General features: G+C 40.6%; 1 protein-coding gene across 2 annotated transcripts in view; it reads right to left on the reverse strand.

Annotated features, from left to right (window-relative positions):
* The window catches only part of srbd1 (S1 RNA binding domain 1), a 28,589-nt gene extending 11,613 nt beyond the window's left edge, over window positions 1-16,976 (reverse strand). Inside the window, exons 1-16 of one of the 2 annotated variants that reach the window (XM_057047484.1) lie at window positions 16,880-16,976; window positions 16,529-16,590; window positions 16,006-16,420; window positions 15,655-15,897; window positions 15,249-15,415; window positions 14,843-14,960; window positions 14,612-14,750; window positions 14,442-14,538; window positions 14,150-14,336; window positions 9,992-10,095; window positions 9,599-9,706; window positions 9,341-9,498; window positions 9,044-9,134; window positions 8,835-8,942; window positions 1,627-1,718; window positions 131-213 (exon numbers count right to left, since the gene is read on the reverse strand). In XM_057047484.1, coding sequence (XP_056903464.1) covers window positions 131-213; window positions 1,627-1,718; window positions 8,835-8,942; window positions 9,044-9,134; window positions 9,341-9,498; window positions 9,599-9,706; window positions 9,992-10,095; window positions 14,150-14,336; window positions 14,442-14,538; window positions 14,612-14,750; window positions 14,843-14,960; window positions 15,249-15,415; window positions 15,655-15,897; window positions 16,006-16,420; window positions 16,529-16,587 — 2,169 coding nt within the window. In that variant the 5' untranslated portion in view covers window positions 16,588-16,590; window positions 16,880-16,976. Of the gene's footprint in view, window positions 1-130; window positions 214-1,626; window positions 1,719-8,834; window positions 8,943-9,043; window positions 9,135-9,340; window positions 9,499-9,598; window positions 9,707-9,991; window positions 10,096-14,149; window positions 14,337-14,441; window positions 14,539-14,611; window positions 14,751-14,842; window positions 14,961-15,248; window positions 15,416-15,654; window positions 15,898-16,005; window positions 16,421-16,528; window positions 16,591-16,834 lie in introns of both variants that reach the window. The other variant, XM_057047483.1, reaches the window with a different exon arrangement.
* Window positions 16,977-17,538: the final 562 nt, after the last annotated feature.

Consider the following 17,538-nt stretch of genomic DNA (forward strand, 5'->3'; position numbering starts at 1 on the left):
AAATTGAGTTTAGATTCAATGAAAAACATATGTCTATTTCCAAGTACCAAGGAAATAATGAGAAAAGGGTTATAGAATTTATTTAAAAAATAAATAGCTGGAATGTCAGTAATTACATCTATACGCTAACCTGGTAGGTTCCAATCCCAATGTGCTTGGGATCGATCTTCACAAGCTCAGCTAGGGGATCCTGGACACGTCTCGCAATAGACACTGTGGAAACCACACACACACACACACAAACAATATCATAAGATGGGAGTCTTAATCACAGTTGCTGAATATGCAAATCTATATTTGTTATAATTACTGAATATGCAAATGTTCCATATATTACAGCTATGGCCTGAGGGCAGGCCAAGCCCAATTATATTCCTCTAACCCCAATAACAATAATTAAGGCTGGCTTCCAAATGGATTCTTCACACCTGTCATTTAGCCTCCCGAGGAACCTCTGAAGCCATAAAGTTAACAAGAACCATGTACATGAAGCCAAATCTTGCATATAAACACACACAGCCCCACACACACACACACACACACACACACACACACACACACACACACACACAAACGCAAAGTCTATGTTAACCGAAGCGAGATTGCATTTAGCTCTGGGGTCTGTAAAGTTTCAGCCTGCTACCACACATGAGGCCAAATGTCTTTTCCATGATCACGCTGGCAGAGCTGTTGACCAGAAGAAAAATTACCAACAACCTGGATCACATACCATAATACATGACATCATTCTCATTAACACAGAGTGGGGGGAAGAAAAGAATGAATGAGAATATCAAAATTGAATCTAATCTGGGTTTTTTTAAATTCCATATACTGTTATTTAACATGTTTATTGTGAGGAGATGTGACCACTCTTTCAGCTGTGTGCGAATTTCAATGATCTGCTTCATGATGTTTGATCCAGATTTGACAGACAGAGAGAAAAAGCAGGGTTGGGATGCAATAGTGGAAGTATGTCTAGAATCAATGGCTCTTCTCTCTTCTCTCTATTCTGGCTGCGGTGAGAGGTGACTGCCTGAGATAATATTTAGACAGGGATGGAGTTTCAATGCTGGCCTTGCACAGTGCACCACCAAAACTCCCCACGACTCTTTCAATTAATGCCGTCTCCATGTATCCTGATATATCTAAGAAGAAAAAAAAACGGTTGTGGCAAGTAATACAGCCCACCACATATTCAATGGTTATTAACAAAATACAGCACTATAATAAAGGGAGCCACAGATGGAGCAAACGCAGAAAAAGAAGTCATTAGTCACTCAAGAGAGCGAGGTGAGGTGCAACAATCAGATGGGTGAGGATGCCAGTTATAGCAGCGCTGTGTGGACTCTGCTGGGATGAAAAATTCTCATTTCTTCTACCACAACGAGGCTGAGCAGCATCCCTTCCTCTAGGCCAAAGTTAAAATCTTTCCTAGAGAGATAAATATGACTCTGCTGACACCTAAAGGGCACCAGGCTGCACAGTTATTACTTAAGAAGAATGACATCTAGGAGGAGGAGATTCCTTGCTCGTGAAATTAAAAAAATGTAAACTCTATAATACTAACCAAGGGATCTACGTTTATCAATATATATTCAATTCACACTGTCTGTTAAAGTATACCTGCACTTCTTAGGTTGGGATCCAGGTCGGGCATCTCCTTCACTGCTTCAGGGCTCACACTGTATACAGACGCTCCTGCTTCATTGGTGATACTGGGGAAGAAAGAAAATACAGAGGATCAAAAATAATGATAAAAAGACAAAATAAATGTTTACAGTTAAAAATGAATGGGTGTTAAAGAATCATGTTGAAAAGGACAAACGGAAACTAGACCTCCACGGTGTAATCGCAATTTATGTGGCGCTACTCCCATCTAGAGGTCAACAGCTGAACAGACATTTCTGCACGATATACTAAGAGAATTAAGAAATATTAATGTAATCACACAGTGTTTTAAGGGAAGTGAACTTTTATCAACAAAAAATTCAATTTGTTATATTGGAAAATAAAATACGTTCACTTTTATAATGTGCCTATATTTAGCCGCGAAACAACACTTATTACATTAATACTTTATTATATCATATAGGAAAACTTCAGATGAACAAATGTTTTAATGTTTTATTAAATCTGCTATTCTTAGATTTCATTTCATACCACATAACATAACATGTAGGTGCACTGGCTTGGAACTTATAAATATTAAAATCCTGAACAGCAAACCTAATCTTGAGCACTTGGAGCTGCTATAATTCTTTTTAGTTTTACCCTTTTGACAGTCTCAGTCCTTAATATATTCTATCTAAAGTGAGCTGCTTATCACCCATTATCAAAGACAGACTGATGGTACAACAAAGCCACTGATACCCGTGTTAACGCCACGTACATTAAAGCTGTCATGCTGTTTGGTCTTTCTGTTCTCGGGGGGCTGGAGAAAGAGAGGCTGGGGGGGTTACAGAATGAAAAGGGGGGCATTTTCCTAAGGGCTGGCCAATATGATGATGGGGTCAGCATCATCCCCAATGTCCACACTCACACACACACAGTCCCAGAGGCCTGGACCTTGCCACAACAACCTTGCCAATTACAAATATCTTGTTAATGAGGAATGGCAGAGGCCTTCTGATGAGAATCACATTTAAATGAACTTGTCCTCCCTCCTGCTTTTGCCCGTCCTTTCTATTCATCCCTCCCTCCGCTTCACTGTTCTTTTCGTCAGCTCTCTGTCCATCGTGGTGACAGCTGACATATCGCCATGGCGACACCACTAACGAGCAGAGACACATGACCTTCGATGGGGTCAAAAAAGAGCTGGTCATTAACCTGACACAATCTGTCTCTCTCTCACACACACACACACACACTCACATGTGAGGAAAAAAAATTTCTTAAACATCACACCTCAACATGTTCTTTAGATCAAAGAGAGACTGGTATTTAATTTGTGTTGCATAGGGATAATTGCATAAGGATGAATGCATAATTCTGGCCCCTCCCACAACTCTCATATGGAAACGTACAACTATTAAAGTTGTAGGCAGCTCATCTTTTTCTGGGAAACAAAGCTGCTATAAATCAGAGACAATAGAGAGACAGATGTTTTAAACAAGGAACAAAAATAATTCAAGACAAGACAATAGGGGGAGTAAAGAAAGGGAGGCCACATGGCCCTATCATGTCTAACTTGATTAAGGCTGCCACTGGGGCAGCTAGGTAATAGCACTGTCATGGATACAGCTCTAAGCCCTCATCAACATGGTGCCCATAGCCACAGTTAGGGCGTCATCTTGGCAGCCAACAGAAGGTTGTCTGTTCTCTGACCTAAGTGGGAGGATGGTCAAATCGTGGACACACATAATCTCAAAGTCAATGGATGCCTCTCAGTGTAAAGCAATGTTGTGGTAATCCCGTCCCATCCTGGGGCAAAGTCGTAAACTCCTCACTATCTGCCGGTCTCTGAGACAAACCCTCGGGCCTGAAATGCAAAGAGTCTCATTACGACTGGCCCTCTAATGGCCTTCAAGAGACCCAAGATTAGAAGATTGGATGAATACATGCTTTGATACCTTGTTACAGCCTCATGGCTCCTCGAGTTCTATTGTAAAAAAGAAAAGAAAACACAAAAAACCCCAAGCACGTTCTTTAGACTAAACAGGACAATTTTCTCTGCATAATCTGATATTGACAAAAAAAACTAAACAGGGGGTGTTAGAAGGAAAAAGTGTGTTACTGCTTCTAAATCGAAGGTCGCACCTTAGATGCCAGCCTTTAAGAAGGCTCATGTTATTAATTTGACTCATAGCTTTATAGAATATTTGAATAGCAAATGTTAAACAAGATATAAATTAACTATTCTTATTCAAAGAGTTATTTTTCAATTGCTTGTATCCCCAAATATCATGAGCACATGCACGGAGCACAATATAGCTCCTACAATTGTGGGACCATAAGGATCCTAAAATAAAGTATGCTTGGTTTGGCCTGGTTTCTATACCTTAGAAGGAGCTGTGATGTCATGCTACCAGCCCAAAATAAATTAAATACACATATGCACAGACTCAAGTTTGTGTGTCCCAGCTGCTCAAACAGCTTGGCTCCATTGTTCAGTCAGCTGCAAAGCCTGACCTCCGGCGTGCAAACTGAGGGATGGACCATCCCTCAAATACACACACACGCGCGCGCGCATGCACACACACGGACAGACACGTCGGGTTTGAAGAAGATGACATTTTTCACAGAGAAAAGCGTCCAAATGGCAGGTGTCAGGGGCCGTCAGTCTCTAGAGTGGCGCTAGAAGGCAGGCAGGCAGGCAGGCGCGCACACATAAACTGCAGCTGCCAGTGCGAGGCACATCTGAAAAGAGCAAAGCCTCACAGACACTCACGTCAATCTGGGAGCAGGAATGGACTACACTTGTGTCGCACGCACAAACACACACACACAAATCTCAACTACATACATGGTATGTCACAAAGACTTATCGCACAGGTTTGTCACACACTGGACCACAGAGAGAGCGTGGAGGATGGCAGGAGGGGAGAGGAAGGTCCACAGTCCGAGGACAGTGGGAGGAGAGCAGCAGCTCTGGGTGATGAAGCTGGCAGATAATCACTGTCCACCACCTACATTTACTATAATCTGACATCACTTTGCAACCAATTAGGTGGAACCAATCAAAACACACGGTTGAAACATACTGAATATTATATCCAATGAGGAATATGGCAATTAAGACTATGGTAGGGATAAGAATATATTGAATTATACATTATATATTATAATATTATATTATAAAATTGTACTGTGTATGTTTTTGTGACATCCACATCTGTATTATGCAGTCATTTCTACATACATACATACACTTCCGTGCATGTTCTCTATGCCTCTTAATCCATCCTCACTTTTTCTCCGGACCCTCAGTGAGGCCTGAGTGCCTGAATCTCACCCAGTCATCCCTGTTCCTGCCACTGTTGGTTCATCACTCACCAAATCTGGCCCTGGGAGCATGCCTGGACACAGGGCATGACAGGGGATACACACAACGGCACCCACACACAGTCATAAATACACTCTCCACCCCTGTCCTGCAGGTCCATCAGCAAGCCAGTAATAATGATCTCATCCCACCAGAAGTGAGGGCAACGCGGTCACGGACTGCTGCAACTGCAGCATTGCTCTTGGACAAGTCGAGTAACCAGAAGACAAATCTGGACTGCCTGTACAATAATGAGGACCTGCTGATAATATCAGAGGTATGAGGTGGTTATACAAAAGTCCAAAATCCAGGAATGATGAATCTAACTTTTTCATGTTATCCAAAGCGGAAGTTTTTTGGTATTTTGTGAAGTATAGTACTTGAGAGAAACAGTATTTGCAAAATATAAGTTAATTCAAAAAGAAATAAATGAGCTTTACACACACACACACACACACACACACACACACACACACACACACACACACACACGTGCGTGCAAACACTCACAGGTGTACTTGTGTCTTTGTGAGGACTTTCATTGACATAATGCACTCTCCAGCTACTAGCCCAAACTCTAACAATCACATTAAGATCTAACCAACTAAACATAACCCCTATGTCCTCACTTTGTTAGTGAAATGCATTTGGTCCTCTCCAAGTAGGACACACACACACACACATGCATCTGTCTGGCCAATGTTCAACATTCTTCTGAGTTGTGACAAAGCCTGGATGCCCCACCAGTCAGTGTTAAAACACAATGACAGACAAGGTCAGGTTTCACTGGTATTACTGCAGAGAAACCACAGAAATGCTCACAGGAAGCAGATGTTAATAAAAATCAATCAAAGACTGATGATCAGGACAAAAATATATATGCATACAGGTCAAACTGTATGTAACTCAGAAAATGACTGTGATGAAATCAGAGGAGTTTGTTTTCTAAATTAATAAATATTACGAAAAGTCTGTAAATAGCAGTGAAATGCACAAACTCCACTAATGATTAATGAAATTATTAGCCTAATTAACAGCACATAATTGATTTAATATGATTGTGATTGCTTCAGGTATCACTACATTTCGATGTGTTATAAGTTACAAGATTAGCTGGAATTTTATTTACTACACTGTCTCTCCACACTGATTTCAAACTTTTCACAAAAAGTTTTTTGTTTGATTCACTTTTATATTTTTTACAGTCAGCTCAACAGTCACACATGGAACTGAGCAGTGAGGAGAGAACAGTGGTTATTATGCTTGGACTGGGTTTCTGTACTGTTCTATAGAGTGGACCAGGCCTGCTCAGAGACACTGTGGTTCTGTAATAGGGCCACATCAAACAAGGTCCAGATGGTTTTCATATATTTTACTTAAGGGACACAAATCAGCATAAAATGAAGCAGATCCCCGTGAATGAAAGGAACGTAGAAACATAGAAAACCTTAGGAGTGGCCAAATAAACAAATCCTCCTTTATATTTATGTACTTAATACAACTATGATTGCTTCAGTTGCTGCTAGTTCATGAGCACTTTATTTAATTTTGTATTAGGTCAAAGTTGAACTAATGCTGAAATTCTCTTTGACACTCTCTTGTATCCAGAGTTTCCCCATATAACCGATTTTTACGTTCAGGCACAGTAGCCCTCTGGTTCATAATGGGAGAACATTAAAAACTTTTACTGACGTTAACATGGATGCTTGTTTGACTGTATTAAAGATTCAATCCAAATTATGGTAACTTGCTGAGAGAGGTCTATTTGGAAAAAACACTATATGAATATACACACACACAAACACACACACACAAACAAACACACGCGCACACACACACACACACACACACACACAACAAGGATGCCGCAGGCTGTCATTTCTGACTGTCATTCCAGCTGAGCACTGAGGCAGAATCACAGAGAGAAAAAGACAGAGACAGGCGGGTGGGGAAGAATGGGTGGAGAATGTGAGTGGGGGTGGTGACAATGAAGGTTCACAGGGAGACATGAAGCAGATGGTGCAAATGGGACTGAGGTGTTTAATGAACTAGTGGAGAGGAGGAGAAGAGAAAAAGAGAGGAGAGGAGAGGAGAGGAGAGGAGAGGAGAGGAGAGGAGGAGAGGAGAGGAGAGGAGAGGAGAGGAGAGGAGAGGAGGAGGAGAGGAGAGGAGCGGACAGGAGAAATGGTCACATTTATAAATGCACACAAGTGGACCAGCAACTGGGATTAATTAATTACACTGATGACAGTCCCAGCTATCTCTGAGACCCCCTGCTGCTCCTGATGCTAAATACCCATTCTCTGTCAGTGCCATCATCCGTGGAGCTGGGATAATGATGCTTCACTAGTGGCAGGTCCAGGGTCAGCTATGGGTCAGTCAGCAGGGGGGAAAGACCCACAATCAGGAAACGACCGTTAGCTCTTGAAGTCATCCTGCCCTACCACCATTATTATAAAGAGGCTCGCTGAAGAACATTTAAAAACCATCACAGTGAGAACGTCAATTAAAAAAATAACAAAATTCAACACTGCTGAGCAACTCAACAACACTTAAACTCTGCTCCCAGATAAAAACATGCTTGTCCTTTTCCCTTTCAAGACCTAGATTTAAGAGCAGTCTGGAAAAGCACTACTTTAATAAAGCTTTCATGAAGGACCTAAAATATCCAGATGATGGAAATGAAGACAGGGCAGTGGTGAATTTGGAGAGAATATAGATGGTGAGAGAAGACAGGGCCACATTCCAAAGAAACCAAACCAGGCAAGTACACGCGATATCATCACAGCAGCAACTATAAACATCAAACACATGTCAAAATTTTTCATTCTGCAAATCATTCTGAAGCAATGGACCTCTGATATGTGCCATTATTCAGAAATGCAGCTAATCAGATCAGGCAAACCTTACATAACAGGACATTTAAGAGACAGCTTGTCCAACGTTTTCAGATGTTATGAAAGGCAGGAATGTTACACGCTCCAGTATCAAGTTAACTTAATAAAGACAGCAACTTAAGAATTCTCTTACAAACAGAATATGAAACTTTAGGGGGGAGAGGTACACCCTAAGTATGACCTGCTGTGCATAAATTCAAAGATACTGTGGAAGCATTTGTAAGTGACACAAAAGGTTAGCGGTTAGCACTGGGAACAACGCTTAGAATTATGCTGAACTCAAGTCAACAATCGCACATGGAAATCTGCAACGAGAGGAAGAGGGTGAGAAAGGAGAGAGCAGCGGTTGTTTTGCTTGGACCCGGGTTCTGCGCTGTTGTATTCTACAGCGTGAAGCAGGCCTGGTCATAGAGACAACGCTGACCACAGCGTGGTTCTCTAATGGGCCCCATTTCAAACAATGTCCAGATGGTTTTAATGGGTTTTAATAAGCAATAATAGACAAGATTCACTTAAAGGACACATTGAAATTTGTCTCTTTCTTAATCTGTGTCATCTGTTCTCATTCAAATTGTAAAATATGCAATTGCACGACAGGACTGGAATGGGGCAGAGTTCCAGCTAAACCTGAAGGTATATTACATACCGGTACATATGGCACTGACTGTTTTGGAATTACAGCCATTTTATTGGAATTACTTTTATTTTCAGAAGATCAACAGCATTTGGATGATGGACTCTAAATAAAAAGAATCATGAATAAATGGATCTAAGAGATATACAGCAGCAGATAAACCAGGGTTCTTGGTGAAAAAAATTAACTCTTGATATGATGGACATCTACATCAATCCTTGAGTCCATCAGAGGTTCCAATTACACTAATTAACTGTCGATTAATTTCATACAGGCTGTAACGTTCCAAATCAAAACTGACCTATAACCTCAAACCTACCAGTAAGACACGTCCAGTGGATGAAAATTGCCTCTGGAGATGAGGTCGGCGAACAAGGACTCTGTCTCCCGACATGCTGTCCCATTTCCGATGACAACCTTAGTACAGCTATTATGGACACAATAAGTAGAAGGCAATTAACTTTAAAAAAAATAAATAAATAAAAAATACGAGTGTGAACTCTTACATAGCACCCCCAGCATTAGTACCTGTATTTGCTCATAAGATAACGCAGCTTTTCTGCTTCTCTTTGTTGACTTGAAGCATGAAGGTAAAAAATATCTGTATGCAGAATCTGACCTGAAAATCATGAAGATTAAAGAAATAGAAATGTCAAGAAAAGAAATGGCACAAGACAGATCAAACTTCAATTGGGAGGTATCGACAATACCCTGAAATAAGCTTCCTGTACCGGTAACTTAGAAAAAATGTGATTGTCTCTTTGGTCAAATATATAAATAGTGCACAACAAAAGATGATATTTGCTTTAGTTTGAGGTGACTTACTGGTAGGGGAGAGAATTGCTAGTTTGCAGCCGTGTTTATACCCAGGGTCCACCCCCATGATGATGCTGCCCCTGACTGGACCCGCTAACAGCCGCTGCCGAAGGTTCCGCACAAACATGGCGATCGACTCCTTCTCTGCTGCACTGGTCAGTTTAGTCCTGGAAGCCAGAAGGAAGCAGAGAAGGCCAGAGGATTGGAGAAAGATGTGAATAAAACAAAATAAATATCCTGCTCACATAACTGCTGCATCAAATGTACCTGTAACTCCTGCTGAGGAACGGTTGAATAAGTCTTTTATAAGAGTCGTCCACTGCATTCTTGAGGATTAAATGATGTTCCTCTCTTGGCATTGTTTTTGGCCTCCACCTGCAAAGAAATATAAGTCTATCATAGTTACACACGTGTGGCCGACAGAAAATCTACATTAAAGACTGTGTTTTAGTTTTGATCCAGCACTAACGGTGTTCTAAACGCACAATTTGTACTATATCCCATATAAATGTGCATGAATAAGGCTAACAGGAGAAGACAAAAAGGTGTCGGCTGTGTTTCAAATTTCTCAATAAATTCTCAACGGATCCCTTTTTGAAATAATACAGAGAATTTGTATTTCTTTTGTGTTTATCTACGTATTTAAACTGGATTTCTGACCTGCTGTTGAGGCACCACCTGCTGAAGTCACTCTTCACCCTGTCAGGAATGTTCACCTTCACTGTCAAAATCTTCAGACTCTCCCCACGGTTAATAGCCAGCGTCTGTTCTCAGACAGGAAGCACAAAGCACAAAATAGAGCCCTTAAATCAATAAAGTATAAATCATTGGATATAAAAGCATCTGAACATAAAAAGGATGATATATGTATTTATTCAAATGTAGTTTTTAGGAAGCAGCAAACCACATTTATTGAGCAGATTATTCTAAAGCCGACCTCATCCAGGTCTTTATTATTATTATGTTGTTACTTTTATATTTATCTTCATATACAAAAACACTCATTTTATTTTTTTGTGATTAGTTACTAATGATTCCAATGACCATAAAGTGAATAATCATTTAGAAATGTCTCCATTCCATTTAGCAGAACCTCATAAATGTGAGAAAGTTGGAAGAAAACAGCATTTCTTTTTAACTCAGTTTATCTTTGAAAGGCTGTTGTACACATAAAAAAACAGGCACCTAAACCTCTGAAGAAGCACAAAATAAAATAATTCAGCGTCTACACACAAGTGTGTAAATGTTGTGGGCCTAGGAGTGTATCCCGTGGCCAGGCCTGTTGTGTTGTGTGCTGGTCCCCCTCAGAGGAACTGTTACATGCTGTTAAGCAAACAGTAGTAAGTGTCTGACCTTTTCAGTGGGGAACCTTTAGCCCGCTACAGAACAAGGCCAAGAAACAAGACGTCAATCTGGAAACCAAGCGGAAGAAACGAGCTGACAAATGCCACCACTATGCCACCATCAGCATTGAGACCGCAAGGCCTACCCCCCACCCACACCCGCTCGCATGGTGCCACAACTATTACCACTCAGCGACACCCTCAGAAGTGCCGCACCCATACAGAACACACTAAAATAAACACAGCTAATGGCACAGACTGCATGCACCCAGCCCACTTGAATTATGATTAAAAGTTCTATTTTTCATCCGATGGCATGTTTCTGCTCTCGGCTGCGGCGCAAACAGTGAAGAGATTTCCCAAACAATCTCCATCAAAGCGCTGACGTGACATGCAGCAAAACGAGGAAGCAAATATCGACTTCCTGAGAATCAGGGGAAGCTCAAAGTGAAAATAAAGTGGAAAACAGAAATGCGCCTCATTAAAGCTGTGTCGCTAGGCTTCAAGTGAAAAGTTTAAATAGCTATTATGTGTCATGGAGAACGACAAAAATACACCCTAAAATGACCCAACATTTCCTACATAACAGCAGGTTTAATGCTTTTAAAAAATCCATATGTAAACACGAAAGACAACTCAGAAATAGCATATAAGATGACATACAATTGCAATTGTATTTATTCTTTAAAATAAAAATAGTCCACTTGCAACCACACAACGCAAAACCAGCTAGTATTTTTTCTGCATCCTGTAATTTAAACACCAAAGCCATTCTGTAATTTCATGAGTGAGTGTAAATACTGAGCTGTGTGTCCTTCTCTGGCTGGCCACCGTCCCTGGAGATGAGAAACAAGTGTCGCTACGTCTCTCAGTGTCTGCCTGGGTTGGGTCAGTGGTGAGACACAGAGGGTGATCCGAGAGGAAGGGTGATGTGAGAAACATGTGCTCGTGTCTTAGACGGGCCACAAGTGACATGTAACAAAGTACTGGCCAAAGTCTGACGAGAGCAGACAGAATGTCTTTCCTAGATGCCCTTTCATCCTTCCTCCAACCCCCAAGGGAGGGCAGCCAGCCAGTGACCGTTCTCTCTGTCTCCATCTCTGTCTCATCGTTTCTGTAGAGGATTACGATCATCAACACATCTATCCATCTGACATATCAGGGATAAACAGCATGATTCATGCATACTGACACAGATTAGAGACATGCAGACAGCGTGACCTGGCCTGGACTTTAAGGACAGAAGTGCTGCAGTGAGAGCTTAAAAGGCTTTTCCCCAAGCCTTCCACCAAAAAGAGGTGTTTGATTGATGAAATGTTTGCATTGACCACATATTCTCTGTGGGCAAGCCCCAAACGTGGAGCACTAAACTGTTTGATCAGAGCGCAAATCACATTAAAGATCCCCCGCTGCACCATCAATAAATGTGTTTTGGCAGCCTCCGGAGCGCGCTGCTGCTGATAGCTACAAGGTAAATATGTACCCTTCCAATGAGGCCTCAAATCAAATTTGACGGACTTAAATCTGAGCTAAACACCACAACTTCGTCAGTCAGCCCGCTATAAATGCAGCATAATAATGGGTAAAACTCTTGCAGGGATTTTTAAAGTTTGGCAAAGTAAAAATAATGCACAATGAATGTTTGGGGTTTTACTTAAATAGCCGATCGATTGATTTATTGCTCACTCCTACTATCTCAATTTTAAAAGATAAAAAATAGAGTAAAATAACAAAATGAATGAAAAGTTAAAAATGTAAATGAATTATTTTAACATCCAAAAGCATCTGATTCAGTAAATAAACAAACAAACAAACAATGCAATTCACTCTGTTTTAAGTAATATCAAAACCTTTATGTTGTTTAAATCACACACACACACACACACATACACACACACACACACACACACACACACACATATATACAAAGCTTCTGGTTAGGAAATTGCTAGTATAAACATATAATAAATATTAACACAAAACCATATGCAATATTTTGTTTGAGGATTGTGTATCACCTGCATAATTAACATCTATAATTAAATAAACATTATTTAAGATTAAAATGGTGACAAAATTCGAAGTGCCACAATTATATGTATGGTCTCTCCTTGTCTTTTTCAGATTATAAAAATATTAATACCACTTTTAAATAAAAATGTAATGAAAATGTTCCATTATAGTCCATTCCACAAAACATGCTTTACATCCGTCATCCTTTCGTTTTCATGCACCTGGAAGGCGGCATTATTAAACATGTGACTTAATAAAACCTGCCAAAGGAGATGGGGCAAGTGTGCACTCACACACACTTAATGTCAAAACACATCTCCCACCTGTACATCCTTTTCTCCTAGAAAAGGTTCGTTTTTGACGGAGTTTGACAGCTCGAAGGGCCACAGTCGCCTGTGGATTGATGCTTTATGACCAAGGCAAATCATCAAATTAAAGGTCTGATGTTTAGTCAGAAAAAAGGGAGGAAGCAAAATCAGGGAATAGAGCTAAGAGAGGTCTACGCTTCAGCAATGCTTAACCGTTCATTCTCTCCCTTTAATAACCCACTCAATGTCCCCATCCCTGCCTCTGCCCCTGGGCCAGGCAGCAGCAGCTGTCACTACAGGAGAGCGCCTGTCAATCGAAGCTTCCTAATCCAATGGCATGTCAGCAGGGGACATGTCACATATGTTAAGAGGAGAGAATAGGGGGACTTGCAGGGCGGGCTCGTGTGTGAGCAAGTGTGCACACGCAGGAATACATGTGCGTGTGATTGCATGACTGTAGGGCAGAGTGCTGCTGCCAGAGACTGTGCTGTGGCACAGAGGCAGTGGATGATGGGAGCTGTGGTGACACATGAGGCCTGGGACCAACTCTGAGTAACCCACAAGTCACTAGAGGGACAGACAGGAAGAAGAGCAGGGAACAGGCAGGGGGGGTAAATGTGGAGGCACAGACAAGGCTAACTGCCACCGACATGGCTACTCTTCAGAGGGGGTGGGCATGAGGGAGACAGACATGACATCAACAAAAAACAAAAAAGGTATGCGTGTGTGGGGGGTGTGGGATGTCGGGGGCGAGCAAATCACAAATGACAAAGGTGTAAATGACCTTTAGTGTGGTCCAGCATTTTTGGTTTTCATGTTTATTCATTTGTCTACAGTTTCTTAAGGCGGTATTAATATTTAGCAACTTCAGTTTGGATTAGAGCAGGCTGTGCTTGTGAAGGTTGTTGGACAGGAACGTCAACATTGTGTCTCGCAAACAAAAGAAACTGTCAAACTTTTGGTCTGTCGGCCATGTTGGCGCTCTGATTAACGTTTCCATATTATACTTAACAAGAAGTTAGTCCTCCTGTCAGAAGAATTCACCGAGCTAAAATAGTCCTGTTGAACAGAACACATCTAAATATCTATAAAATTGCTTGAGATGAACTCGAGTTTCACAATGAAAAGAAAAGGGATGGATTTTGTTGTGCTACCTGGTGGGGCTGGATCCGCTGGATATTGCAGGTGAAATCACAGTAGAGCTGGAACTTGTCAATGTCTTTGTTTTTAGCTTGTGCTGCAGTATTTTTGTGGCCTTTGGTGGCACCCTTCCCTTGCACCTTTTCCTTCAGTGCTGCTTTGGATACAGATGACTGAATGGTCACAGGACAATTCTCACACCTGACACAAGACGAACAGGAAGGAGGATCAGTGTGAGTATTATATTAGCAGACAGCAAACCACAGAGTAAATCAAAACATGACTATTGCGTGACAAGATCCTTACAATGTTTTCACGTGGGTAAGCGTCTCAGGGTCTTTGGCAATCATATCGGCCAGGATGTGCTCCACACCTGTAGCTACCTCCTCCACTGAGGACAGGCCTGACAAAAAAACAAAATGTGTGAGAATATGATCACAGCTGAAGGAAAAGGTAATTCATACGACCTTGCTTACCTTCAACACCCGGTTTAAGCCATTTCCTTAAGTCGAGCGTTTGTGGAGTTTCCATCAGCGCTGAAGCCGCCACTTCAAGGCCAAGTGCTTTGGCTCTGCGAGCTTTTGTGAGCTTGCTGCCTTTCTTATAGGGAGCGTACTATAACCAAAAGAGAAAGAGAAATCTGAAATTCATCTTGATTAGAGTTTTATAATATTCAATTGACCAATATGAATTAAAATAATATGAACCACATGATCCAGTTCATCGACAGATCTGCAGCTCCTGAGGGTTTGTTCAAGATCGGTTGTCAAAACCCCATCTTTCTTCAGAGTTTGAATCACAGACTGAGTCTTCTTAGCAAGAGAACTGAAAAATATCAGTCCACACAACACTTTACAGACTGGAAAGTGAACAACAAAATAAACGATCAGACCTCAAAAAAATAATAAAATTAAATCAGGCATCTGTCAGTTTGACCTCAAAAATTGTCCTTTAGCCCCATCTAGTGGTCAATGTAGCGCATTCCGCAAATGTACTGACCCAATTGGTAAATTTTAGAAAAACAGTATTTCATGGGTGCAAGTGTTAATAAGAAACGACTTATATTGGGCTGGCGAGACATCAGCAATGGATGTAGTTTAAACAGTTACCTACCACAACTCCTGATACACTAGCTGGACATCTCTGACAGAATCTGCATCCATGTGGTTGATCATGTCTTTGCGATACCGCACGACGAAAGGCACAGTGTTATCCTCCCGAAGCAGCATTATTATATTTTCACAAACCCAACGTTCTACACATGTCAGGTTGGACAGAAGCTGTGAAAAGTGGACATAAATCTATTCAAACAAGTTTTTTTTGTTTTTTGTTTTTAAAAAAAAAGCAGTTTCTGACCTCACCATTTTCTACAGATATAAAAGACTAACCCTAACCCTAAAACCCTAAAGTAGACTAATACTTTGGCATCTCGGTTTCTATATTTCCAAGCCAATATTTGTGAACAGTTGAATAATGTGAATAAAGGAGATATCAGTCACACTAAATCATACATCAATACCTCAATCAAGTCCCAGTTCATATTGAGTTCATTCCTAAGAGTTTGTGCAGCTGATGACGGTGAAAATGTTGGATGTCCCAGGCAGGCACGACTTGTCTTCTGTTTCTTTGGGCAAGGCTCATCAAAAGTGAAATCTTCATCTTCAACTTGCTCTTCTTTTTTTAGTATAAACCCTGAAAGTGACGATCCTTCACTGGAGCACTTGTCAGTCTCAGTGGCTTCTGAAACAATAAAAGACACCCTCTGCAAAGAAACAGAAAAATGTATGCATGATTAAACCTGTATACAAAAAAGAGCAACATCATTGAAAGTATTATTATTTCAAGTGAGGAAATATCAGAGTTGTCGAACCTCCTCTTTAACTCTGTTGCTTGGGCCACTTTTGTTGGCCATTTCTTCCTCGGGACTGTTACTCCGTTGTTTCTTTATGTTTCCTCCAGCAATACTCTTCTTTTGTCCTTCCTTCATTTGCTTCTTTTTCCTTGCAGGTAACACAGATTTTCCTGTATTTGCCAAAACATGAGCTGTCTTTGTTTTTTCCTCTGCAGCAGGCTTACACAATACTGCTGGTTTAAGATGTGTAGGATCTTCTGGAGCTTGGGGTTGTGTAGATGCTTGTGCCTCTGTTCTTTTGGTAGTTCTCTTGAGAGGTGCTTTCAGCTTCTTTGATGCAGGGGGTCTGTCAGCCTTACAGGTTTTAGTCTTTGGCTCTGATGGTCTCCATTCTTCATTATCTTCCTCACTACTGACTGCTTGGGAAAAGGACCTGATAGGAGAGTATGGTGTTTGGAATCATTTAAAATAATTATGAAACGTTGATGCAAAATGATTATTTTCAGTGGCATAAATAAAAGCACAAATTAATGTCCCTTACAGGTCTGAGTCCATATTGTAGTTTACAGGTTTGGCGGTGGTTGCTCGGCGACGGGGCATTATCTGATGAACAAGATCCAGAGTTAGGCGGTATTTACCAGTTTTGACAATAATAGATCAAATTTTTTTCCAAACTAATTAAATTGGGGTAGCTTTTAATGTACATTGTTCAAAGCGTAAAGGACTTTATTCAATGCAAGGGTCACATTTTCGTTCAAATTTGGCGCTTCGCGCTGAACCTTTCCAACATTAACCAGGTAAACAATAAAGCAGATTAGATGAGTCACGTCTAACGATATTTTCCTACCATATCATGAGCATACTCTTTACAAAATGATTTGTAAAGCAGTACCTTGCTTTATTAGCGAGTATTGTGTAGCAGCATCAAAGATTCTTCCTGCAACACTGTGGGGTTTCAACCAATCAAAAGAGGCCGTTGGAAGTCACTTCCTTCTAAAGGTAATTTGTCAACTCTCTGTTGCCCCCTTGTGGGTGGAGTCTATGGCAAAAAGCTATATCAGGTTTATTTGTGTTGTCTAACAAAAAAGATTTTAAAAGATTTGCCATATAGCTTACTTTATGTGGATATCTAATTCTTTATACCTACATTTTGCCATTTAAAAACAGAAACAAATTTATCTAATTTCACTTATGGCAAAGTTAAAAAGCTTAGCTACAAATTAAGAATGTAGAATTAACAGAAATATTAAAATCCCAATAGGCCTAAATCCCAGTATAGACAACTTAGTGAACCTATGTACAACAAAAGTGCAACAATGTAAAGATACTAATTTATTCTTAAACACAGTGTTTGGAGCTGCATATGTTGCTTACTTTTGCTCACAACATAATAATGATAATGATGATCATTATGATGATAGTAACAACAACAACAACAATAATAATAATACTAATAATCATTTTGTTATTTCTTGAAGTTAAAGTATTCGCAAAACTTAGAATGAAAAGAGAAAGTTGCCATTAAATGTTTAAAGATCTTGGTATTCTGTC

This window comes from Takifugu flavidus, chromosome 11 (assembly GCF_003711565.1).
Source record: "Takifugu flavidus isolate HTHZ2018 chromosome 11, ASM371156v2, whole genome shotgun sequence".
Classification (NCBI taxonomy): domain Eukaryota; kingdom Metazoa; phylum Chordata; class Actinopteri; order Tetraodontiformes; family Tetraodontidae; genus Takifugu; species Takifugu flavidus.